We start from the raw sequence: 27,093 nt of genomic DNA, 5'->3' as shown, positions 1-27,093 counted from the left end.
ACAAAATAGGGGTGAGGCGGGACTGCTCGGACATAACTGAGGGCTATTCCAGGCTCTTCTGTAAGGTGAGACAGGGAGTCTGAGCCTGGTCTTCATGCTGCCACTTTATCGTTTCTGATACTGACTGGATGGCTGTTACGGCAAGCTTATCTGGGGGTCACAGAACTCGGGGGATGAGTGTAAAGTGGAACTACACTCGTGTCCTTTTGTAATTTTGTACATCACTATGATGCCACTGATCACAATTACACACAATTATTTTTTCTCTTGAACGGTAATACATTTTTTATTTGATTCTATCTGCACCTTCCTGGGAAAAGAGCCCTTCAAATTTATTCTTAATGCTACAGACTCTAGAATATACTTCTAGTTCCAAACAAATTTTGGGAAACTTAAAGTGGATTTACTTTGAAGTTATGTACAACACACACAAAAAGTTGACCCATGATATATTGTGAAAAGGGGAGAGATCTTTCTAAACTGTGACATTACAAAATTATTCCTGGATGCAGACAGAAATTAATTCCTTCTTATCTATGGGAGCTAAACTGTCTCAGGGGAAAAAGATAAAACCAAATTACTTTCATATTACACTGAATACAAACCTTATATGGTGATGGTTCAATTCTTTCCCCAAATAGTACTTGCCCAAGATTTTCAGATGGGCGTTTTCCTTCTGATGCTTGACAAAAATCAAACCTGGAGAGGGGGAGTAAGAGTTTTTAATTTTTAAAGCATAAATACAAACAGTGAAATAGCACACTTGCCAATTTCTTTTTTTTTTAAATATTTATTTATTTTCCCCTTTGTTGCCCTTGTTATTTAACATTGTTGTGGTTATTGATGTCATCGTTCTTGGATAGGACAGAGAGAAATGGAGAGAGGAGGGGAAGACAGAGAGGGGGAGAGAAAGATCAGACACCCGCAGATCTGCTTCACCGCCTGTGAAGCGACTCCCCTGTAGGTGGGGGGCCAGGGGCTCAAACGGGGATCCTTATGCTGGTCCTTGTGCTTCGCGCCACGTGCGCTTAACCTGCTGTGCCACTGCCCGACTCCCTAACACTTGCCAATTTCTAAGGCAAATTTAGTATTGCTCATTTCTAGTGGATGAATAAGAAATACACTCATACTCCGAATTTCATGTACCATGTCTCACCATGAAAAATCTCCTCTACTTAACTTTCTAATGCCAGTCTTCACTCAATAATGACGTTTCTGAAAGATTTTTCAGAGCCAGGAGGTGGTTTACTGAGTTAAGCGCATGCATTACACTGCGCAAGGACCCAGGTTCAAGTCCCTGGTCCCCACCTGCAGGGTGGTGAAGAAGGGCTGCAGGTGTCTTTCTTCATCTCTCTATCTCCCCCTTCCTTCTCAATTTCTGTCTCTACCCAATAATAAACAAATAAGTAAAATTTGAAAAAATTATTAAAAAAAACCAATTATCAGGGTTTTCTTTTTATTTAATTTTTTAATATTTATTTATTTTCCCTTTTGTTGCCCTTGTTGGTTTTTTTATTGATGTTGTAGTTATTATTGTTCTTGTTATTGATGTCATTGTTAGATAGGACAGAGAGAAATGGAGAGAGAAGGGGAAGACAGAGAGGGGGAGAGAAAGACAGACACCTGCAGACCTGCTTCACCGCCTGTGAAGCGACTCCCCTGCAGGTGGGGCGCCGGGGCTCGAACCAGGATCCTTCCCCTGGTCCTTGCGCTTCACCCATGTGCACTTAATGTGCTACCACCCGACTCCTTTATCAGGGTTTTCTAACTTAACAAACATCTCAACACAATAAGAAAGGACAGACAGATCCTCAGAGGATAGAAAATTGTGAAGAAGCCATCACCAGTTCATTGTAAGCATCTCTTTTTATTGTAAATCCCTGTGCTATGTACCAAATTTTAAATAAGTTTTATTTAAACAATGAGTCTAATTTCAACTTTGTTACAGAAAATTAAGAAACTTTGAAGGAGTCGGGCGGTAGCACAGAGGGTTAAGCGCATGTGGCGCCAAGTGCCAGGACCAGGGTAAGGATCCCGGTTCAAGTCCCCACCTGCAGGAGTCACTTCACAGGTGGTGAAGCAGATCTGCAGGTGTCTGTCTTTCTCTCCTCCTCTGTCTTCCCCTTCTCTCTCCATTTTTCTCTGTCCTATATAACAATGACGACATCAATAATAATTACAACAATGAAACAAGGGCAACAAAAGGGAATTAAAAAAAAAAAAAGAAACTTTGAAAGATATGGGAATAACTGAGACCAGCATGGTATGTCTACAGGTTAGTTAAAATTCCAAGAGGAGGAAGACTCTCAGGTAAACTGGGCTGGAAAGTCCCTAAGTGGAGCTCCTCTGCCTACCCATAAGATAGGCATTTTAACTTTCCGGGAATCCGCACAAAGACTTAAGTAAAGATGTTTAGTTAACAAAAAACAAATACAAAATTAGAAGAGACATTAACTTCCTATGGTTATAGGATCTAATTCTTCTGTAATAATCTTGTATACCTGTACTACTAGGCCTGTGGAATTTTGGCCTATTGATTGAATAGCGAATATTCATGCAGGAGGCCAGGCAGTGGTGCACGTGTTACCATGTGCAAGGACCGGGGTTCAAGCCCCTAGTCCCCACCTGCAGGGAGAAGCTTCAGGGTGGCAGAGCAGCGCTATAGGTGTCTCTCTATCTCCTCCTTCCCTCTTGATGTCTCTCTATCCAAAATAAGTAAAATATTTTAAAAGAATATTCACGCAGCATTCTTATGATTATAAAACATAGACGGAAATGATGCTCATGAAAAATAAGTGAGCAACTCCTATGTAGAATCCACACAATCTCTACAAAGGAGGAATAAACAGCTGCTAGAAGGCTGAGGGAGCATTCTATCGGTGTGGGAAGATGACCACAAGCCACAACAGTTTCAGAGAGAAAGGCACAGTGCAAACTAAACACAATAGTGCGAACTTTTATTTTAAGCTCCTGTTTAAAATTAAAATGTACAAATGTTATACACATTAGAATATGCACAGAAAAATATGGACAGCAGACATCAAAGCAGGTCTAGAAACTGATAATGCTGGACATAAAGATTCTGCTTTTAATTTTTAGTGATTGGAAGTTGATAATAAAATGGCTTTTTGTTCAGTCAGGTAATAAATAAAATTCACTGTTGTGCATGTACTTATGTAGCATTACAAGGCAACGTGAAAAATACCCCCACAATGTTTCCAGGCTCTGTAATTTAAACAGTGCACATGAATTTATCCTTACTGTTAGAAAATTAAAGTTCTAAATGTAAAAGTGCTGATGAGTCACAAATTTCTACATAAAAAACAAATGGAGCACTTACGCTGTATATTCATAAGGAAGAACAGATTCCACTGAGTCAAGTCTATTCACAAACAGTTCAATATCAGCCTGAAAAATGAGGAACCACAGGATCAGAACACAAACATTACAGACAAGAACTTGGGTCATGCTTAGAACTGAACACGTTTGCCATGTCTGAAATGTATCTAGCCAATCCACTTTAAGCAATTCTTATTTCTTTATTTATTGCCACTAGGGTTATTACTGCTGGAGCTCAGGGCTGACACTATGAATTCACTACTCTTAGTAGCCTTTTTTTTTTTTTTATCTCTTCCTATTTTCTTTGATAAGACAGAGAGAAATTGAGAGGGGGAGGGGAAACAGAGGGACAGACTTGTATTGACAACTGCAGTATGTGCGTCATTGCTTGTGAAAAGCTCCCCACCCCCACCCTACTCCCAAAGGTAGAGAATGGGGGCTCAAACCAGGCTCCTTGCACATGGTAACATGTGCACTTAACCAGGTACACCACTGTCCAGCCCTAAGCAATTCTTTTAGATGCAACCACTGAATGAACTTACCCATACTATATCATGCCAAAATAATTTTCAGAGTTGCAAATATTTTCAATATTTTATAAATGCATATATATATATATACACACACAAATATATATATATATTCATCACGCATGAATGAGGCTATGGCGTCTTTCCTCTCTGTGTCTCTTTTTTATACTGTTTTTGAGAAACATCCTTACAGGAATCAAGAAATGCTGCCAGGTTAGTAAGACAGTTCTAAACTGGCTATCCAAGAACTGCAAGCCTATATAAGTAACTGCTAAGCAGATGGGACACTGGAAAAAGACAATAAAGTCTAACTTAGATGCTGAGACCAATTCAAGAATGCTGAATTATAAGGTAATAGCAGTGAAGAAATGAAACATCAGATCAAGTTCCACAACAGGAGAATGAAAGAGAAAAACTGTCTCAATGTCCCGGGACAGGGTGAGAGGCCGTAAATCGTTTGATTTGGTGCTACCAAGGCAACTGCAGGATACTGCAACACTAAACGGTAGTTTTTAAGTTACAGATTTTGTATGGCCTGCAAATGACGTTACAACAGTGAATATCTAAATGGCCCCCAGGAATAATAGCTAAAACTAACTGACACTCCCCAAAGGTCTGTGAGTGACATCTAAAGCCCTACAGGACCCAAAACATTTAGCCAGGAGCCCCCTGAAGAAGTGAGCAGGTAGCCAGTGAAGAACTCTGGGAGCCAAGTGGGAGGAGCAACGTGCCGGGGCCACGCCCAGCAAAGGCTCCCTCCTATGGACTCTGAGCAGCAGGCCACCAGGAGGGGCGTAATGCCACACTTACTGGGGAGGGAGGCCTAGAGGGTGGCAGTACAGCTGCTGGCATCATCCCGTGACAGGTGTCTGCAAGACACTCTCACCCCCAGCTTAGGTCCTTCTCCACCCTCGTGCACGCCCTCCTCCTTCTTCCCCAGAATCCTTTGCTGTGGTCCAACCTTCACCTTCTTAAATTCCACCTATATGTGAAATCACCCAGTATTTGTGCTTCTCTTTTTGGTTAATCTCACTTAACACGATTCCTTCAAATTCCACCCAAGACAAGGCAAAGGAGATGACCACATCACTTAGTACTGAACTGTATTCACATCACTTTTAACAGCTGAATAGTAAATGAACTATAGTACTCATCTGTAAGATCCACAAAACAGCCTGGAAAACAACAGTGCTTTTTCTTTTTCTTTTTTTTTAAAGACAACATATTATTAGCCTTTGTGTACAATACTGAAAATAAAAAAGCAAAAAAAAAAAAAAAAAAAAAAGGCAAGCAAAAACACACACGAATCCAACCTGCTGTTCAAGTGAAATGATAACAGCATCTCAAACACACAAAGAAATTAATGGTGCCTCCTTGCATAAAATACTTGGTGACCTGTGATGAGATAGTAGTGACAGGGCTTGTAGTGTGAGGCCCCAGAGGTCCCAGGTTCAGTCCCCAGAATCACCAGATGTCGGAGTTGAGCAATGCCTTGGTCCCTCTCTCACTCATGAAAAAAAAAAAAAAAAAAAAAAAATCCAATAATAAAAAACTCAATACTATTATTTTTAGCTAAAAAAAAAAAAAAAAGGCAATAGGATAAGACATTTAAGCATTAGGACATGGTTGGATAATGTGCTCAGCCAAAGTAACTTTCCCTAATTGTAAGGGAGTGAGACTACTATGCACAGAGACACAGAATTGAAGCAAACTCCTTAATGAACCCAACACGTCAAAAGATTTTTTTTTTTTTTTGCCTCCGGGGTTATTGCTGGGCTCAGTGCCTGCACCATGAATCCACCGCTCCTGGAGGCCATTTTTTCCCCTTTTGTTGCCCTTGTTGTCGCCTCGTTGTGGTTATTTTTATTGCCATTGTTGATGTTATTCATTGTTGGATAGGACAGAAAGAAACGGAGAGAGGAGGGGAAGACAGAGAGTGGGAGAGAAACACAGACACCTGCAGACCTGCTTCACGGCCTGTGAAGCGACTCCCCTGTATGTGGAGAGCCACGTGCACTTAACCTGCTGCGCTACCGCCCAACCCCCCACGTCAAGAGATTCTAATAGTGGTCAGGGAGGTGGCGCACTGGATAAAGCATTGGACTCACAAGCATGAAGTCTTGAGTTCAATCCCCAGCAGCACATGTACCGGAGTGATGTCTGATTCTTTCTCTCTCCTTCTATCTTTCTTATTAATAAATAAAATATTTTTTTAAAAAAAAGATTCTAATAAAAAGCTAATCCAATCTAGATCTGTTTCTAGGAAGGAAGGAACTTTATAATCAACACAACTGTCTACAACTGTCTACCTTTTGGACAACCTTATTTGTATGTACACATTAAATCCAGTGCGCTACAATTAAGCCTTACTTACCTTCAACCTTGTTCTGGACAAAGTAATTAAGAACAGGGACTCGAAAGCTAGGTTGTCTGAGTTTAAATCCTGACTGACAGCTAACAGCTGTGTGATCCTGGAGAAGCTGCTCGACTCCTGCCCTCCCCTCTTTCTTTTCACCAGAGCTCTGTTCAGCTCTGGCTTATGGTGATGTGGGGTTCTGAACCTGGGAACTTGTAGCCTCAGGTATGAGAGTCTGTTTGCATAATCATTCTGCTACCTATCCCCACATGTTTTATTTATTTATTTATTTATTTATTTATTTATTTATTTATTTACTGAGAAGTTTCTTTACTTCCCTGTGTCTTGGTTTTTCTCATGTGTGGAATGGAGGAGATGCATAGCAGTCTCTGGGTCAAGTGGTTTTGAGAAGTTTCAACAAGCATTTGCTACTAAGCAACAGCGTTCAACAGAGCTTTAATCAATAACAGGAATGTTCTTTATTTTTTTTAAACAAGTTTTTGTTTTTGTTTTTTGTTATTTATGAGAGAGGGGAGAGAGAACCACAGCATCACTCTGGCTCACACAACAATGGGACCTGAATCCAGGGCCTTACACTCAAGGCCAGTGCCCCACCCAGCGCCTCACCTCCATGGCGGGAATCACCTTCACACTCGTTGAACACAGCAGCCAGTGCCATGCATGGCTGGACAGTTACAGTGTAGTGAGGGTGGCTGAAGAACTGAATTTTGAAATGTACTGCACTTCAAATGTCCTTTAGTTAGTCACAGAGGCTAGTGAGACAGACAGCCTGGTAATGGAAAGAGTGAAATACCGCCCAGTGCCATTTAGAACTCTCTTTAGACACTCAAGTGTTTCTGGTCACTAAGGTCTTTTTTGACCTAGGAAAATAATTTGAATACTGTCAGCCTGTCCCACTTTTTCTAGCCAGAGAGTGAACCTTTCAGGTTGTGAGGAAGCAGCTGTGGATGTTACTGCTGTGAACATGCTCAGTCCAACAAGCTTTATTATGGGCAGTGAAATCTGATTTCCATTCAGAGCTAAACTTTTGACTTTCCTCCCAGTCACCTACACTGTAAACATAGTTTTTAATTTGAAAACCCTAAAAAAAAAAACAGTGAGTTGAAGTAGAACCATAGCCAGCCCAATCTGGGCCTGGTTTACTATGTATTTTAACATTCTTTAAGTATATGTCTTAGATAAATTGCAAAGAAGACCCAGGGGTCAAAGGTCTGAAACGATGGGCTAGGGAAGCAGCCCAGTGACACCGCCGAGTCTGAGGTCTGGGGCTCTTTCCCTAGCTTCACATTAAGAAAAGTCTTGGGCCATTCTTCAAGGGCTTCCAGATTCAGGGCACAAATCCTTTCCATATGCTAATGGCAAAGGCAAGAACTTATGCTCAGTCTATGGTGTTCTCTCTGAAGTTCCACAGTACTTTTGGATGCGGAATTAGAAGACCGAGAGAAAACCCTATTTCCATTTTCTGATTTCTCTCCTATCTCCTTTGAGTCTTAATCTTTCAAACTGGAAAGGTCTTAATCTTTTAAATCATCCATCTCCTTGATGTCAGCAGCTTTTCTCGGGACTGTACTCCCCTCATATCTTTCTTAAAAGGTTCGTCATTGAGAATTACAGGCAGAATTCAAGGTTTAGACATCAAAGTCTCACATATGCACAGAGACTTCGTTAGCTCTCATCAGCCTTGATGGCCATAAGCATAACTTCTTCAATGACGCTCTTGATCTGTTCGTATGTTTTACTCCTGACAGTTTAGAGCTTACCACCTCAAAAGAGTAACTGTTCTTGATCAAATATACTTTCCTAGCTTGTCCGTGAACAACTAGTCTGCCACTTTTGGCTCTCTGCTGTAACTTTAAAAAGGCGTCTGGACATACGTGCCCATCAGCTGTTCTTAATACATAGGAAAGCTAGCAAAGAAAGCATTTCAGTCTTCCTCTTCCCTAAATTCAAGCTACAACTTAGCCCAAGCACCTCTATACAAGTCTGCCTCCACTTTGACTATTTCCCACAGGCTTTCTCTGCTCAGCCCTTAAGCTAGCCCACACTATTTTGATATTAAAAAGTTACTTTATTATCAGAACTTCAGAAGTCACAGCATCATTTCACACCCTAGATCCCATTGTAGTAAGTGGCTTGCCTTTCAAATAGTACCAAAACTGCTCCAGGCCACTACTGTAAGTTACCTGACTAAATAAGCATAGTTGTAATCTTAGTATTTGACAAAAACTCACCATTCCTGAAACTGCTTCACAAGTGGTGTCTCTCTTTCTCTCCCCACCCCACCCCCAATTTCTCTCTTTCCTATGCAACAACAATGGGAAAAAAACATGGCCATAGGGGCAGTGGATTTAGAGAGCTGGCACAGGTAACCCTGGAGTTTAAAAAAAAAAAAAAAAAGGCACCTGCAGGGTGAGCTTCTGTGAGTTCATGAGGCGCCTCATGCCGAAGCACAATACAGACATGGCTCCACTCATCCTCAGACACCTACATGTGGGGAGAACAAACAGGGGAAAACAAGCTGCCGGCTCCAGGTGTAAACACAGGCGATCATTATACTAGTCTTTCAACTCTCCTCAATTCTGCAATCGTCAACATTAAATCTGGAAAAGGAAAAGCTTTAACACCGACAGCAGCCTTTGGTCTTCTGGTGAAGCAGTGGGAGCCAAACTAAAGCAATAAAAACCGCAGATGAAAGAGTAAAGAACTGCTCTTGCTGTCCTTAAATCGCAGCAGTGTGCCCTAAGCAGGCGAGCCTGGGTTAGCAGGAGGTCCCTTAACACTCTAAGCGTCTCTCCTCCCCATCTAGAAGTTATGAAGTGCATCTCCTTCTCCAAGTATACCTTCAAGAGACAGCCAACTCCAAGTATCACTGACAGACTTGAGTCTCTTAAAGGCTCCTTGCTTCTTTCACTTCAAGTTGCCCCCAGAGCTTGCAAATGGTATGAAAAGCTAGGACATTAGCCATTCTAGAGACATGTCCCTTCATCCTGTCCCTTTCCCTTCTCCCCCCGAGTCCTTCACTTTGGTGCAATACACCACACGCAGCCCAAGTTTGACCTTACGTTTTCCTTTACTGCTCTGTAGTCTCAAGTTCCACCTATGAGTGAAATCATGTGGTACTGGTTTTTCTCTTTCTGACGTAGCTCACTCAACATGTCTTCAAATTCTGATCGGATATTACAATGGAAATGGCATCACCATTTTTAACAGCTGCATAGTATTCCATTGTGCATATGCACCAAAACTTTCTTAGCCACTCATCTGTAGTTGGGCATCTGGGTTGCATCCAAGTCTACTGGGCTACTATATCACACCCAAGCAAACTGTGTTGCTATGAACAAAGGTGTGCATAGGTCTCTTGGGAGAAGCGTCTCTGACTGCCTGGGTGTATCCCCAGAAGAAGGGTTGCTGGGTCATAAGGTCGGTCTTTTTCTAGTGTTTTAGTGCATGTCCAGGCTGTTTTCTGCAAGCGCTAGACCGACTTACATTCCCACCAGCAATGTAGGAGGGTTCTTTTTCCCCAGTCTCTCAGACAGTTGGTGTTTCTGTCTCTTCTAATGTGTGACATTCTCACAGGTATACAGTGCTCGCTCATTGTTGCTTTTATTGACATTTCCCTGATCATCAGTGACTTTGAGCATTTTTTCATATATCTGTGGACCATTTGGATCTCTTCTTTGAAGATGTCTCTGCCAACAGGCTAGGGGTATGGATCGACCTATCAATGCCAGTGTCCAACAGAGAAGCAATGACAGACGCCAGATCTCCTGCTTTCTGCTCCCCAGAAAGGATTTTGGTCCATTATCCCAGAGGGATAAACAATAGGAGAAGTAAACTTGGTGGGATGGGACTCTGTACCCCCAGCCCACCAGGACCTGAAGCGTCTGTCACCAGGAATCTTGCTTTCATACTATCAGTGAAAGGGAAGTGGATCTGGAAAACACCAGAGGAAGCCAGCCAGAGTCTTGCTTATCTGAGAGAGAAGAGGGGAAAAAAAAGAAAGACACCTGGAAGTAATAATAGGTGTAGGGGTGACCGAGAAAGGACGTGATGGCAGGACCACTGAAAAAAAAATGAGGGAAAATATATATATATATATATATATATATATATATAGAGAGAGAGAGAGAGAGAGAGAGAGACAGACAGACAGACAGACATACAGACATACATACAATCAGCCCACATCAGTGGCCGTGGGAGAACTGCCCAATGACAGTGATAGGGACACAGAACTCTGGTGGTGGGAATCATGGAATTATACCCCTATTGTCGTACAATTTTGTGAATAAATATTAAATCACTGATAAAAATAAACAAGGCGGTCTGGGAGATGGTGCAGTATATCAGGCACTGGACACTCAAGCACGAGATCCTGAGTTCAATCTCTGGCAGCACATGTACTAGAATGCTATCTGGTTCTTTCTCTCTTTCTCATTAATAAATAAAATATTAAAAAGCAATAAAAGGAAATAAGTAAAAAAAAGAATCTGCCCAGGCCCGCCCCTATTTGTCAATGGGTTGACTGCCCTTTGACAGTTGACTCTGGTGAGTTCTTTATGTCTTTTGGCTGTTAGCCCTCCTCCTATTATCTTCTTATGCCAAATGGACAATTTTATTTCTAGTCCTAATCTGCTCAAATGCTTTAAGGAACACAGGCCCCACCATCTCCTCCCTTCTGCTTTTAGCCTGTTGGTCAATTATCGTCACCCATCTATCCCAGGACACTGGTACAGTTTGTCTTCAGAGGAGAAAGAAACGTCAGTGAAGAAGAGTAGCTTAGGACAAGGACGTGATCAGACGCACAAGGGCGAGACGCCAAGGCACAGCTGTGAGAAGGGGAAACTATGAAAGCTTAAAGTCCACGATGGGAAAATTCTTCAGAAGGGAGTTGGAATTCCACTAAATAAAACTTTCCAAAAGAAAATTTGGAAGCCTCCAATGGATGTTCTTGAACTTATGAGTTTGTTTTTTTTTAAATTTTTTACCTTAATTAAAAAACTTTTTTCCCTTTTGTTGCCCTTGTTTATCATCGTCGTTGTTATTGTTGTAGTTATTATTGCTGTCATTGTTGTTGGATAGGACAGAGAGAAATGGAGAGAGAAGGGGAAGACAGAGAGGGGGAGAGAAAGACGGACACCTGCAGACCTGCTTCACCGCCCATGAAGTGAACCACCCCCCCCACCCCCGCAGGTGGGGAGCTGGGGGCTCGAACCAGGATCCTTATGCTGGTACTTCACACAACCTGCATTTAACCCGCTGCACCACTGCCCGGCTCCCTGAACTTACAAATTTTATTTAGCTGACAAGCACTCCCAGAGATCGATCTCGATACTAAGGTTCCACCATAAAAAAAAAAAAAAAAAATCAAATTTCAATTTCAGAATATGTCAAAGGACTAGATTAAAATCTGACTTCTTAAAAAGTGAGCACAGTGGTCCGGGAGGTGACGCAGTGGAAGCGTGAGGTCCTGAGTTCAAGCCCCAGCAGCACATGTACCAGAGTGATGTCTGGTTCTTTCTCTCTCCTCCTATCTTTCTCATTAATGAATAAATAAAATCTTTAAAAAAAAAAAAAAAAAAAGTGAGCACAGGTGGTCCGGGAGGTGGCACAGTGATAAAGCTTTGGACTCTCAAGCATGAGGTCCCAAGTTCGATCCCCAGCAGCACATGTACCAGAGTGATATCTGGTTCTTTCTCTCTCCTATCTTTCTCATTAAAAAAAAAAAAAAAGTGAGCACAGGGGGGTCGGGCGGTAGCGCCGCGGGTTAAGTGCACGTGGTGCAAAGGGCAAGGGCGTAAAGATCCTGGTTTAGGCGTAAAGATCCTGGTTTAGGCCACCGGTTCCCCACCTGCAGGGGAGTCACTTCACAGGCGGTGAAACAGGTCTGTAGGTGTCTATCTTTCTCTCCCCCTGTCTTCCCCTTCTCTCTCCATTTCTCTCTGTCCTATCCAACAACGAACCACAAGGGTACAACAACAATGGCAACAAAAGGGGGAGAAAAAAAAAAGGCCTCCAGGAGCATTGAACTCATGGTGCAGGCACCAAGCCCCAGCAATAACCCTGGAGGCAAATAAATAAATAAATAAATAAATGGAGCACAGGAACTAGAAGACAGCTTGCCAGGTAGGCTGTGTGCTCTGCCTTGTGCACAACATGGCTCAAGCCCCAGCACCACAGAGGAATACCATCATAGCACCGGGGAAGGGCCTGTGTCATGGTGTCTCTCCCCAATCCATCTGAAATAAAAGCAAGGAAGAAGTCAACTTCCGGAGCACAAGGCCTTGGTGCCACAAAAAACAAAACAACAACAACAAAAAAACAGTAAATAAAATAAAAATAGAAGTTGAGCATAATTTTTTGTTGATAGCTGCATCAACAGTCTGGGAATATAAGCAGCCAGGGATCCCCAAGGCAGAAGAGGAAGAAAATATTCAGCGTTAAAGAACCCCCTGACGAAAAAAGAAAAAAACTAGTATAGCCACAGGCCCTTTGGAATATAACTAAAATATGCCTACTAGCTATCTACAAAATGGAGGCCACCCCCCCCCCCAACTCTTCATCTGCACAATTCCAGCCTTTAGGTCCATGATTGGTCAACAATTTGTTTGGCTTTGTATGTTAACTCTCCTTTCAGCCACCAGGTTCCAGATGCCAGCAGGATGCCAACCAGACTTCCCTGGACAGACAACCCCACCAATGTGCCCTGGAGCTCCGCTTCCCCAGTGACCCACCCCACTAGGGAAAGAGAGAGGCAGGCTGGGCGTATAGATCGACCAGTCAACGCCCATGTTCAGCAGGGAAGCAATTACAGAAGCCAGACCTTCCACCTTCTGCATCCCACAATGACCTTGGGTCCATACTCCCAGAGGGATAAAGAATAGGAAAGCTGGGAGTTGGGTGGTAGTGCAGTGGGTTAAGTCTCCGGCTCCCCACCTGCAGGTCTGCAGGTGTCTGTCTTTCTCTCCCCCTCTGTCTTCCCGTCCTCTCTCCATTTCTCTCTGTCCTATCCAACAACATCATCATCAATAATAACTACAATAAAGCAACAAGTGCAACAAAAGGGAATAAATAAATATTAAAAAGATAGGAAAGCTATCAGGGCAGGGAATGGGATGCGGAGTTCTGGTGGTGGGAACTGTGTGGAGTTGTACCCCTCTTATCCTATGGTTTAGTCAATGTTTCCTTTTTATAAATAAACATTTTTTAAAAAAGAACCCCCTGACCTGGGAACCAAATAGCCCTGGATTTACATCCTGGCTTCACTACTTACTAGTAAGTACTTAGTAACCGCATCTTCCTTTCCCTAAGATTTATTTGTGAGAGAGCACCAGACCATCCCTCTGGCCCATGTAATGCCAGAGGGATGGTCTGGCATTGAACTCAGGACCCCATGTGTGAAAGCCCAGTGCTTTATCCACTGAGCCACTTGGGGTTGGCTAGCTGTGTGCTGTATGCCCAAGCCTTACCCAGCTTTGGTTTCCTCACACGGAAATCACAGGGCTGTTGTGAGAACTGCACCAGGCACACACAAGTCTTTATCATTATTATTAGCCCAGGGCAACAAATAGGTTTGATGGGTGAGAATAAAAGGAAAGAAAAAATTTTCACAAATGCCCTTCAAAGCCTTTTACTGATACTTAAGTTTGATGGTAACAGAGAATGACCCTCTAGCACTTTTCAAGTAATTACAGTTAGCTACGACATTCACAAAGGGCTCGTGACTAAAAAGTACAAATAAAGAAGGAGTGATGGCTGTCTGCATGATTCACATGTATGAGGCCCTGGCCTCTGAGTTCTCAGGCTGAGAGAACACAAACCAGTCTCTGGAACTCGTGTGTGTCTGAAGCATGGAGGGTTTGTGCTGTATGGTCAACTGCTGGGATGCGTATTTTTTCACAGAACAGTTCACGTTTTGCTAACCCAGATTTCATCATGTCTGAAATTATTACCTATCATACCTACACATGAGCAGCTTCTAGAAGCTGATGATCTCTGTTCTTATTCAGAGAAAGCTGGGAGAATGTGAAACTAAGTTTCACTGACTATATAATCAAGTACAAGTAAACATGCAGCTGTGTTTTCAAACTAGATGTTGCAGAGTCTTCACACTGCTCCTGTGGTCAAATTAAAACAGGTGGATGTCCAAGCAACATTTACAGCTGTCAGCTTAAATTTGATTTAGGTCCTATTTATAGGCAACTGTTCCCAAAATAACAAACACACAACTTATAAAGAGCATCTTAAAAGAAAAGGATTTTTTTTCCCTTAAAGGAATGATGATTAAGTTTCCTTTTAATCAAAAAGAATTAAATAAATCATTTAAGCATTCTTTTTAAAAAACACCGGGGGGTATATTTGGCCATTTGTTTCTGCGGAAAGAAAACCTTAATCTTTCATCTGAGAACAGGCTCTGTACATCAAACAGCAAAGAGTGGCAGGTGTTTTGTGGAGTTTAGTTGTTAGGTCTGAATTCATGTTGACAAGCCAATAATTACTTGGAAGTTAAAAGCAGCAAGAGTGAACTGCTCACTAATTTTCAGCTATTAGCCACCAGAACGCCACTCAGCACACGAGATTCAAGCTATGGCTAAACAGCATGAGGCAACTAATTGAAATAGTCTAAACTTTGTTTTTTTTTTTTTTTTGGTTTTTTTTTGCCTCCAGGGTTATTGCTGGGGCCCAGTGCCTGCACCATGAATCCACTGCTCCTGGAGGCCATTTCCCCCCCTTTTTGTTGCCCTTGTTGTTGTAGCCTTATTGTGGTTTTTATTGTTATTGTTGATGTTGTTCATTGTTGGATAGGACAGAGAGAAATGGAGAGAGGAGGGGAAGACAGAGAGGGGGAGAGATAGACACCTGCAGACCTGCTTCACCACTTGTAAAGCGACTCCCCTGCAGGTGGGGAGCCGAGGGCTCGAACCAGGATCCTCATGCTGGTCCTTGCGCTTTGCACCACGTGCACTTAACCCGCTGCGTCACCGCCGACCCCTAAATAGTCTAAATTTTTACACAGTAAATGAGAACTGCACACTTCGCCCTATGAAGATCTATTCACTATGGATCAGGGCTTATTCTACTTACTGTCATCAGGTGTCTATCTTTCTCTCCCCCTCTGTCTTTCCCTCCTCTCTCCATTTCTCTCTGTCCTGTCCAACAATAAACAACATCATCAATGGCAATGATGATGGCCACAACGAGGCTACAACAAGGGCAACAAAGGGGGGAAGGATGGCCTTCAGGAGTGGTGGATTCGTGGTGCAGGCACCGAGCCCAGCAATGACCCTGGATGAAAAAAAAAAAAAGAAAGAAAGAAAGAAAGAAAAAAAAAACCTAAAAATCTGAAGGGATTTCTGAAAATGTATTTCACCTTATCTAAAAGTAGCTACTTAAAGAAGGGCCAAAGTGCAGGAGATGTGGCAGGGTGAGAAGCCCTTTACATTTTCAAGGCCTATTTGATTCTTATAAGCACCTTGATGCCACAGATGCAGGCCCTACCCATTGCCCCAGATGAGGAAGCTGAGGCCTACAGAAATTGAGTCACTTGCCTAAGCTCACACTCCCAGAAAGAAGCTGGCAGAAGGGCAAGGAAGTCAAGTCTCACTAAGTCCCAGGCTGGCCCTCTCAGTCATTCCAAGAAAGAAAGAAGCTACTTATAGAAAGTCTCTTAAAACACAGGCACCTGGGGCCAGGCAGCGGCACATTTGGTGAAACATTACAATGTGTCAAGGACCAGGGTTCAAGCCACTGGCCACCACCTGCTGGGTCAGTGGTGAAGCAGGGCCGCAGGTCTCTCTCTCCCGCTTCCTCTCAATTTCTGGCTGTCTCAATCCAATACATAAATAAAAATAATAAAAATTAAGGGGGAAGAAAAGCTTTAAAAAAGAAACCATACAAACAGGCAACTAACTGAAAGATCACCTGTACATTTCACTCTTTCGTTCCGGTCCCTCTCAAATATCACCTCCTCAGCTTTCTCCCAGGACTCCATCCAAACCACAGATGTTCTGCCGCCTGTGCTTTACAGCACTCTGGTGATGAATGTGATACTATCAGATTTCAATAATCTGTTCACATAAGCATATGTCCTTCACTTTAAGGTCCCTAGAAAATAAGCCATTTATGTCTTGCCACTTACAGGAGGGCAATGAAAGAATGCTATTCAGCTCAAAGACCAGACAGCAGGCTCAGTTTAAAGGTCGGCCACTAAAACGGTCAGTAGGAAGAGAAAGCTCGCTGGCGAGGTGAGGCCTTCTCTGCACTTGCAATCACTGCATCTTTCAGTCCCGACTCTGGGGGCTGAGTTGGGCCCAGTATTCAAAAACGGCTCCTGGGGCCAGACGGTGGCGCACCTGGTTGAGGCTCACATGACAGTGCACCAGGACCCAGGTTCAAGTCCCTGGTCCCCACCTGCAGGGGGAAAGCTTCAGGAGTGGTGAAGCAGGGCTGTGGGTGTCTGTCTCTCTCTCCCTAGTCAATTTCTCTGTCTCTATCCAATAATAAATAAATAAAATATAATTTAAAAAACTGCTCACTTGAGCAGAACTTAAAGAGATTCTTCGCCACATTTCAAGATGCCCGGTTTTTAAACGGAAACTGTAAAATGCTATAGGGGGTTAAAAAAAAAATAACTTTTTTAATGCCCTGATACGAACTCAAAATTCACAGCTACTGTAAAGCTAGAGGTAATAAAATAAACGCCAGCTTACAAAAGAAAAATGTCAAACTTAGCAAGTAAACCTATTTATGGATTGTAAAAGTGCACTGACCCGATTATTTGGGCTGTTAAAACTATTCACGGTGGGGTCGGGAAGACAGCCTAATGGTTATACAAGAGACTTCGCTGCCTGAGGCTCACAAATTCCAGGTCAAACCCTGAGCACCGCCCATCAGAGCGGAGCACTGCTCCGATTAAAAAATGAAACGAAACAAGCGTGCGTGGTTTCAAAGAGCTGCTCGTGCCCCAAATGGCGAGCCCCAGCAGCTTACAGGCCCCGCAAAGCAAAACGCAACAACCTGCCGGCCGGGCTCCCTGACCTCCGTCCCTAACGGGCGGGCGGGGCGGCGACAGGGAAACCTGGGGCGGGCGGCAGGTGAAAAAGGCGCCGAGCCGGCAAGAAAAGGTCAGAGTCTCCCGGGTGGCTTAACCACAACGACGCCTGAGCGACGCAACGCTGCCACTCCAAATTCATATCGAAAAAAGAATAAATAAATAAATGAATGAATAAATAAATAAACGGCTCTGGACACTAATTCCACCAGGACCCTGAGAGAAGAGGAGGAGAAAAAAGGAAGGACATTTAGAAGCAGCACTAGGTGGAGGTGTGACTTAGAAAGGAAGAAAAAAAAAAAGGGGGGGGGGTTGGGGTGGGGAGGCAGATGTAAACAATTCCAGGCAGCCGGAGGGTAACCGTCAGTCCTCGGGAGAACAGCGTCCAGTGGAAGGAGTGGGGACTCGGGCGGTGGGGACGGTGTAGAATCAGCCCCGTTACTGCCGCGTTATTCGACTAACCAATATTAAGTCACTGATACAATTCTTTGATTCTTTGACCCTCCCCGGGGGCCGAACCTGTGGATCCCGGGTGTGTCGGGTTTCACAGATCCAGGACAGACAGATGGACTGGCCGACTGCAGGCCGCCTCACCCCGAGGCCTGGGAAAGTGGGGGTTCAGGGGCCGAGCCCCCCCCCCCCGCCCCAAGTTCCGGCATGAGCGGCGCGCAACAGGCAGCAGGGCCCGAGGCGAGGCGCCTGGGGGGGGGGTGCGGGGTCGCGGGGTCACGGGGTGCGGGTCCATGGGGTGCGGGCCCGTGGGGTGCGGGGTGCGGGCCCGTGGGGTGTGGGTCCATGGGGTGCGGAGTGCGGGCCCGTGGGGTGCAGGGCGCGGGGTGCGGGCCCGTGGGGAGCAGGGTGCGGGCCCGTGGGGTGTGGGTCCATGGGGTGCGGGGTGCGGGCCCGTGGGGTGTGGGTCCATGGGGTGCGGGGTGCGGGCCCGTGGGGTGCGGGGCGCGGGGTGCGGGCCCGTGGAACCCCCCGGCCTCGACTCCACACGTCGACCATCCAGGCCCATCGGCACTTTGCGGGCCGCTCGCGGGGCCCCGAATCTCCCCCGCCGGACACTCCCCCCAGATGGGCGACGCCCCCCGCCCCGGCCGGGCCCGCAGGCCGCGCCCACCTTGCACTCGTCGCTCTTCTTCTCCTCCTCGCAGAAGTTGACGGGCGCCAGGCCCGGCAGGTAGAAGGCGGCGGCCGGCCGCGGGCCCGGGGCGGCCCCCAGCACCAGCAGCCACAGCAGCCACAGCCGCGGCCACCACCGCGGGGGACGCGACGCAGCCGGCTTGGCGCTCATGACCGCGGGCGCCGTTGCGGGCTTGGGCTGAGGAGGGACGGGGAGGCCCGGAGACCGTACGAGGCCGCCCGAGCTGAGGGAGGTCGGCCCCGCGACGGCTAGTTCCGGTGGCGCTAGGAGACACGGCGGCTCCCGCAACAGAAACCGAACCGGGGGCGCGACGGCGCATGCGCGGCGCCGTCCGCACATGCTCAGTGGGCGCGGCCGACGGTGCCCCCGGCGACTTCCGGGAGGAAGTCCACTTTCCGGGGTTTCCGGCAGCCGTGGGGGGGCGGGGGGGGACGTGGTGCCGGGCGCGCACGGGGTTCCGGCTTCCGACCCGGGGCTCCCAGGCCGATGAGCTGGTTTTCATGCCCGTCTCTGCTACCAGGCCAACCCCTGCTGCAGAGCTGCAGCCCGGAGGGGCTGACTGATAGAGGTGGCGGTGCATTACCATGTCTGGAGTAGGACCGAGCAGGATAGCGAAACAGAGGGGTTTGCCTCAAGAGTTGGTGCACTCCTACCCTACCCGGCGCGGGGATTGCACCACATGAACAATCTTGAGGGCGATGGACAGGAGATGAGGAGAAACTATTGGAGAAGGTAGTGTTCACATTGCTTTGCAGACCCAAACAGCAACGGAGAAGGTAGTTCTAGAGAAACAATCATATGATCGTTTCCCATGAAAAGCCACGTCGTGGCCAGGGTTGCAGTTTGCATATAGGCATGTCTCCGTGTGCTGTTATTTTCTGAGGCTTTTGTATTTGTTTGATTCGTTGCCAGGTGTTGTGTTTGTTTGTTTGTTTGTTTGTTTTCTTTCACTGGGGACATCATTATGCCTGCGTGATTAGTGATTATAGGGCTCTCTGAGGACTCTTGTTTAGCATAGAAGGTGCTAGAGAAGAAGACAGAAGAGAGGCTCCACAATACCTCTCTACTGCTGGTGAAGCTTCCCATGTGCATAGTGTCTCCTCTGGTGACCTGGGACTCGAACCTGGGTCTCTGCCCATGGTAAAGTGTGTGCTCTACTAGGTGAGCTGTCTCCCTGCCCTGAGTTTGTTTGTTTAGAAGAAACTTACTTTTGGCGATAAAGCCAATTCGATTTGAGTTTTAGGGTTTAACCCCCTTTCAAAGGATGCACCAACTGAGATTAAAACAGCAAGGCATTATAGCCCGGGAGTATCTCCAGATCGAATTAAAAAGTGACCAAGTTTCCTAAGTGGACAGTTCAGAACAGTGCATTATCCTGGATGCAGTCCCAAGTAAATGCTTGTGTTCACACGTTTTTCCCTCTGGAAAGCCTGCAATGCCCATGCAGTTTTCAAAAGGCTCTATGACCATATATGGATGTTCAGAACACCAGTGAGAAAACCACAGCCATGAAAGATTTTTTTAAAGTTTGCAAAGGGTGGGGGGAAGGTGCAGGCAGTGGCACACCAGGATGAATGTACACATTTCCATATACACATTATCCAGGTTCAAGCCCCCACACTGCCCCTGCAAGGGAGGTCAGCAGGTGCCTATCTCTTTCCCTCTCTCTCCCTCACCTCTCAATTTATGTCTGTCCTATCTAGTAAAAAGAAAAAAAAAAGGGGGGGGGAACCCTAGTGGTGAAAAAAAAAAGTTTGAAAAGGGAGTCTGTACAAGTGCTTTGGATCACCAGTTACTAGCTAGTCATGTGGCCATGGGCAAATTAATCTTATGTCACAGGTGGCCAAGAGAACTGGCAAGTAGAATGCAAAAGAACATGCATCTTCTTAAGATTTTTATGAAGATCGAGGTTGGTTGGTTTGCTTGTTTTGCCTCCGGAGTTAGTGCTGGGGCTTGGTGCCTGCACTAGGAATCCACTGCTCCTGGAGGCCATCTTCTCCATTTTGTTGTTGGATAGGACAGAGAGAAATCAAAAGAAATGGAGAAGACAGAGAGGGGGAGAGATAAGACACCTGCAGACCTGCTTCACCGCTTGTGGAGCGACCCCCCTGCAGGTGGGGAGCCGGGGGCTCGAACCGGGATACTTGCGCTTTACATAGTGGCGCTGAACGCCCGGCCCTGAAGATAAAAGTTTTAATTTATAAAATAAAAACTAGGAAATATCAACAAAAACACAGTTCTCACCACCAGAGTTCCATATCCCATCCCCTCCACTGGAAGCTTGCCTGTTCCTTGTCTGGGAGCATAGACCCTGGATCATTATGGGTTGCGGAAAGGGGGAGGTCTGGCTTCTGCAATTGCTTCTGCGCTGGCCATGGGCCTTGGCAGGTCAAGATCGAGTTCTGTAAAAGGTGCATAAGACCATTTAACTGGGTAGAGAGGAAGCGCAGCCACACTAATATAAGTCAACCGAATTAAAAATCTGAGCACAAGTGTCTTTTCTCTTCACACGCTCTCCTTCCAGCTTGGATGATCCTATCCGGTATTCAGGGAGCATGCACTGCACTTCGGGCCAGGGAAATAGCACATGTTCTCTCCAGCTGGAAATGGAGGAAAACTGACATGTGCCCTCAGAGCTTGACCTTCGCTCTCACCGTCTCCACCCCAATCTTTTCCTCTCCCAGTCTCCCCCTCTTGGGGCTTTTCAGGCCCAACAGCTAAGAAATAATCCAGTTTCTCGTCCCTTTTGCTTAACCCTGGCACCCCACACACAGCAGCCACCACTGGCTGGGATCAACGTGGTCCTTTGCTGCCCTGTGTGTGGCCATTTTTCTAGGCTCGAGCCGTGTCTCTCCACTCCCAGCCTAGAGCACCTGCACCCGGAATAGACTCGAGGACCGGGCGGGGCGCTCCGGGTGGCCACCTGCGGGACCAGAGATGTCAGCTGACAACCGCAGACTTCCAGGGCTGCAGCCAACCTGAGCTTTCCCCAGTCCCCTTTAGCCCCCTGAGCTCACTGCACGGAACCCAGAAGCTTCCCAACCAATCCCGCTCCAAACCCAGCCGCCTGCACAATCCCGCCCGCTCGGCCCGAACAAAAACCCGGAATCGGGGACGTGGCCCGGCTCCCAAAGTCCGGCACGCTCAGCGCGCGCGCCGCGCATGCGCAGGCCCGGCCGGCTGCACTTTGCGAGCTCCTACCCCCGTGACCTCTTCCAGACTTCCGCCTCCAGCGTTCAGACACGTCATCCCGCGCGGCCGGAACTGATGGGAGGGGCTGAGGGCTTGGCGTAGAGCGATATTTACTTCCGGGTCCTGCCCCGCCCTCGAGATTCCCGTGGCCATCTGGCTCTGGGCTCGGGGGCGGGGCGTAGAGGGATAGCCCCGCCCCTCCACGTCGCACCCCTTGCCCGGCTCTCAAAATGGAAGCTCGGCTGATGGGCGCTTGTCTCCTCGGGCGGCGCGATGTGCTGGGGTGCAGGAAAGATTGAGCCAGGATTTCGAGTCAGGAGAAAATTTCCCCCCCATGCTTTTCAACGGCCGTGATGCTTCTCGGTTGGAAGTACTGATACTTGTGCCTCGGCTGAACCACCTGGAGGAGTGATTTTTTTTTTTCTCCTTGCTGCTGCACCCATCGCATCACTTGCTGACTCTGATTGACCACACATCATCTGTTTTGGGGCCTGGGGACACAGCGTAGGGGTTATGCAAAAAGGTCTTTCATGCCTGACGACCTGAAGTCCCAGTTTCAGTCCCCAGCACCATAAACCATCATAAACCAGAACTCAGCAGTAGTCAGAGGGTCTCTGCCTCTGTAGGAACTGAGCAAAAAGTTATAAATGTAAAATGGTATATAAACAGACAAATGAACCTAGACTGGGCAACCCAAGGGTTAAGTAAGCAATAACAAGACAGGCCTGGGAGGCTGCAAGGCGGAGGCTGCAAGGCCAGAGATAAATACAAGGGCAGACTCTGAGAACACAGCCTGGGAACCTGGAGTCAAGAAAAAGAGATAACTCCAAGGACAAAAAAGACCCCCTCCCCTTCCCTGCACCTGTGGGCTATAGATGTAAGACTGTCATGTAACCACATGGTGTAGCTGAACCTTGTCTCGTAGCCACGTAATTGGAAAGGTATATAAACCTTAATAGGACTTGGGTACAGGGTCGATTACCAGAGAGCTGGTGTGTCAGCCCCTCGGTAACTCGGCCCTAGCCGGCTAGAATATAATAAAGGCTCTCTGCTTTTACATCGCCTTTGGTTCCTTGTGGATTTCTTTATATCACGGACCCAGGTACAACACCTCCTCTCTGTATCTCTAACTAAATAGAATATTTTTTAAAAATAGTCTGATCTTGGTTTCTTTCACGTCTCCACCAGAGGAATTGAGGAAACTTGCATTCCCTCACAAAAGCACAAGATGCCCAGTTAGATGTTCTTTTTTTTTTTTTTTTTTTTTTTCCCTCCAGGGTTATTGCTGGGCTCGGTGCCTGCACCATGAATCCACCGCTCCTGGAGGCCATTTTTCCCCCTTTTTGTTGCCCTAGTTGTTGCAGCCTTGTTGCGGTTATTATAGCCACTGTTGACGTTGCTTTGTTGTTGGATAGGACAGAGAGAAATGGAGAGAGGAGGGGAAGACAGAGAGAGAGGGGAGAGAAAGATAGACACCTGCAGACCTGCTTCACCGCCTGTGAAGCGACTCCCCTGTAGGTGGGGAGCCGGGGGCTCGAACCGGGATCCTTACGCCGGTCCCTGCGCTTTGCGCCACGTGCGCTTAACCCACTGCGCCACCGCCCGACTCCCAGATGTTCATTTTTAGATGAAAAAAAAAAAACCTATGTTTATTAGTGTACATATAGCTCCACAATATGCCACCAGTAGCTGGGCTTTTTAAGATTTTCTAGAAGAAAAAGATCTTTCGATTTGTGACAGTCCAAGGGACAAAAAAAAAAAAATCTACAGCCCCCTTTCTTCCCAGTCTATGTATTGCTACAACTTGGAAATATTGAGAAAGCTGGCCAGCAGGTTGAACATCAGGTTGTAAAAGCAACTCATGGTAGATGAAAACCAAGATATGAGACAAATCTTAAGTTTCAAGATAAAGAAATGAGTCCTAAGATAGGAACATTTAGTTGCTGGGGCTTCATACATGTGTGATTTCACTGCACTGGTCCCTTTCAGAGAAAAGGAGAGATACCATAGCACCAAGCTTTCCATGTAGTGTTTGAGGGGCAAGTTTGAATCTGGTTGGTGACATGGCAAGGCACCATTATTTGTATGAAATCAGAAAATTTAGGGTAAGAATGTTTACTTACTTGAAACAAAATTAACATCTGCCATACTATGGAATGTCTTTCAGAATTTAAAAGAATGATACATGTTTACTTACGTAATTGTTAAGACATTGTTATTTGAAAACATGAAAGGGAAACATAGCTGTTTGGTTAGATATAGTTGTTGCTTGATCCAGAAGAAATTGTTAACTGCCTGTTAAAAGAAAAACTAGTGGTTGGAGGAGAGAAATCCTTGCCTTTCTATCTGCCACTGTATCTACAGGTGACTTTGCCACAGCTAGCAAGGAACTTTACTTTCCTGATAAAGAGGCTATACAGAGCAACCCTTGGCTCTTCTCAAATGCTAAATTCAGAGAAAGCAGGGGTCACCGACATGAGCTGACCTACCAGGTGAGCTATATCTCCTTCACCTGCTGCCTCCCAGGTTATGACTTATTTTAAAAACTAATGTAGGAGTTGCAACCCAAGCAGGAGATTTTATCTGCAGCAGTGGTCACATTCTGATCATATAGGTAGTTCTTAATTTAAATATTTTATTTATCTATTTACTAATTTATTTGTCAGAGACAGAGGGAAATTAAGAGGCAAAGGGGAGATAGAGATGGAGAAAGAGAGGTAACTGCAGCACTGCTTCACTGCTGGGGGGTACTCAGGGGTCTAAACCCAGGTCCTTGTGTATTTTAACTCTATCCTACCAGATGCACCACCACCTAGCCCCGGCCCCTCATACTGCAATTCTACTTGCTGAGCTTGTGCCCACCCACTAACCTTCTGCTTATAAAATGGTTTGCTTAAAGAGAATTTCCAACTGGTTACAAGTAACTGATCTAGATATTATAAGGAGACATAGGTGGGGTGGGAGTTAATTCTTTTCTTTTCTTTCTTTCTCTCTTTCAGAGCACTGTTCAGCTCTGACTCATGGTGGTGCTGGGGACTGAACCTGGAACTTTTGGTGCCTCAGGTATGAAAGCCCTTTTGTACAGCCATTATGGTATGTCCCCAGCCCTGGGGTTAATTCTTAAAACTGGATATCTTAACAGATATATCTAGAGGGGGGCAGACTAGACTGGGGCTTCGGCAGAAACTAGTACAAAATTAGCAGTCACTATTCTTAACCAGAGTAGGAAGATGGTTGGTCATTTTCTGGTTTGGACAGTGTTCAGAGTTTTATCTGCTGTTTGGACATAATTATAGAGGGGTTCTGCTTTGTCTTGCTCAATACCAGAGTGACCTTGTCTTCTGCTCATGGTCTGTGAAATTGTTTGTACTCACTGAGGCCTGGCTGTGTATATAGGCCAGTTTCTCAAGTCAAGTGCAGTTTGGAACTTTCTCACCAAAATTAGACCATTCATTGTCTATTCTATTATTTATTAGTTTTACCAGAACACTGCACAGTTCTTGGCTTGTGGTGGTAGTGGCGGTAGAGGGTGGGGTTGAATGTGAGCCTTTGGGGCCTCAGGCATGACTCCTTTTGAATAACCATTATGCTGTCTCCCGCCCTCTCTAGCTCCTTCCATTGGGTAACTAACTCATACTCACTTTTCTCTATCAAAGTTAGTTCTATCTTTTCTTGAAACTTCAACAAATAATATTATGCCACCCCCAAACTCAGATTATGATAATTTTTATGGGTGTCTGAAGTGCTTTACCCTTCACTTTAAAAGGTGGTGAACAACAATATAGGTGCCTTTGGCTTTCTTGCATATTTCTAGGCATAGAACCTACAAAGTTCTTACAAATAAAAAAAAATTTGTGAAAACTAAGAAAATGATCAAGAGATAGGCATATCCTTTGAACAGATACTGTGTGGTCAACAAAAATGAAAACACATACAATTTCATTAATCATCAGGATATTAATTACAAAGTACACATCTCAGTGAGATACAGCGTCACCCACAGCAGAATATCTAAAATTTGAAAGACTGTTAATGCCAAGCTTTGACAAAGATGCAGAACATTCACACTCTGCCAACAGACCTGCAAAGTGATAGAAAACTGTTCAAGGGGGCTGGGTGGTGGTGCATCTGGTTGAGTGCACATGTTGCAATGTACAAGGACCCTGGTTCGAGCCCCCAGTCCCCACCTGCAGGGGGAAAGCTTTGTGAGTGGTAAACCAGTGCTGCAGGTGTCTCTCTGTCTCTCTCCCTCTCTATCTCCCCTTCCCTTTCAATTTCTGGCTGTCTCTATCCAATAAATAAAGATTAAAAAAAAAGAAGAAAACTGTTCATCACACATATCCTATTATTACTTTTTAAGCTTTTATTTATTTTATTAACAAGAAAGATAGGAGAGAGAGAGAACCAGACATCACTCTGGTACATGTGCTGCTGGGGATTGAACTCTGGACTTCATGCTTGAGAGTCCAATGCTTTATTCCCTGAGCTGCCTCCCAGACCACCATATCCTCTTTTTAAAAACTGAAATAACATTTACATCCTATTAGCACTATAAATATTTAAGGCATGTGGTTGGTTTTGTTTCAATTTTTTTTTATAGTGACAACAAGGTAGAGAGAGGGGAGGGGGAGGGGGAGAAGGAGAGGGAGAAGGAGAGATTATAACACCAAACTTAAATGCAGTGCAGGCTAGTCTTGAACCTGGGTTGTATACATGGCAAAACAATGCACTATCCAAGTGAGCTATTTAACTGGCCCAGGCATGGATTTTTTTTAAAAACAGATTTACTTATTAATTAATGAGAGAGAGAGAACATACGAGCATCACTCTGGCAAGTCCAATGCTGAGGCTCAAACTCAGAACCTCATGCATGAGAATCCCACACTTTAGCCACTGCTCCTCACCTCAGCCAGAAGGTGTGTGACACTGAAAGCCAGTCCCTGTCTGTACCACACTGAGCTCACCACTGAAAGACTGATTCTCTCCTTCCCCAGGCACTTGTCCCCTTTATACCAACTGGCCCCTCCTCTTCCCTTCTACCTCTGGTAACAGCCAACTGATCTTTTAGTCCCAAAGGTTAATTTTATTATATTTAGTTCATCTGTTTGCTTTCACCTCCTACCTGAGTGAAACCATGTGTTTGTCTTTCTTCGTCTGGCTTATCTCACTAAGCATGGTCCTCTCTAGGTCTATCCATGTTGTCTCAAATGGCAGAAGACAGATATATTTATCAGCCACATCATTTTTTTTTAAAAAAATTTATTATATTTATTTATTTTCCCTTTTGTTGCTTTTTTATCGTTGCTGTTGTTATTGATGTTGTCGTTGTTGGATAGGACAGAGAGAAATGGAGAAAGGAGGGGAAGACAGAGAGTGGGAGAGAAAGACAGACACCTGCAGACCTGCTTCACCACCTGTGAAGCGACTCCCCTGCAGGTGGGGAGCCGGGGGCTCAAAC

General features: G+C 45.5%; 1 protein-coding gene across 1 annotated transcript in view; it reads right to left on the bottom strand.

Annotated features, from left to right (window-relative positions):
* The window catches only part of TM9SF2 (transmembrane 9 superfamily member 2), a 60,493-nt gene extending 41,688 nt beyond the window's left edge, over positions 1-18,805 (bottom strand). The window contains exons 1-3 of the mRNA XM_060191809.1: positions 18,420-18,805; positions 3,341-3,408; positions 606-699 (exon numbers count right to left, since the gene is read on the bottom strand). Coding sequence (XP_060047792.1) covers positions 606-699; positions 3,341-3,408; positions 18,420-18,782 — 525 coding nt within the window. The 5' untranslated portion in view covers positions 18,783-18,805. The remainder of the gene's footprint in view (positions 1-605; positions 700-3,340; positions 3,409-18,419) is intronic.
* Positions 18,806-27,093: the final 8,288 nt, after the last annotated feature.

The sequence above is a fragment of the Erinaceus europaeus genome, chromosome 5, assembly GCF_950295315.1.
Source record: "Erinaceus europaeus chromosome 5, mEriEur2.1, whole genome shotgun sequence".
NCBI classification, from domain to species: Eukaryota; Metazoa; Chordata; class Mammalia; order Eulipotyphla; family Erinaceidae; genus Erinaceus; species Erinaceus europaeus.
This window is presented reverse-complemented; position numbering and strand designations above follow the sequence as displayed.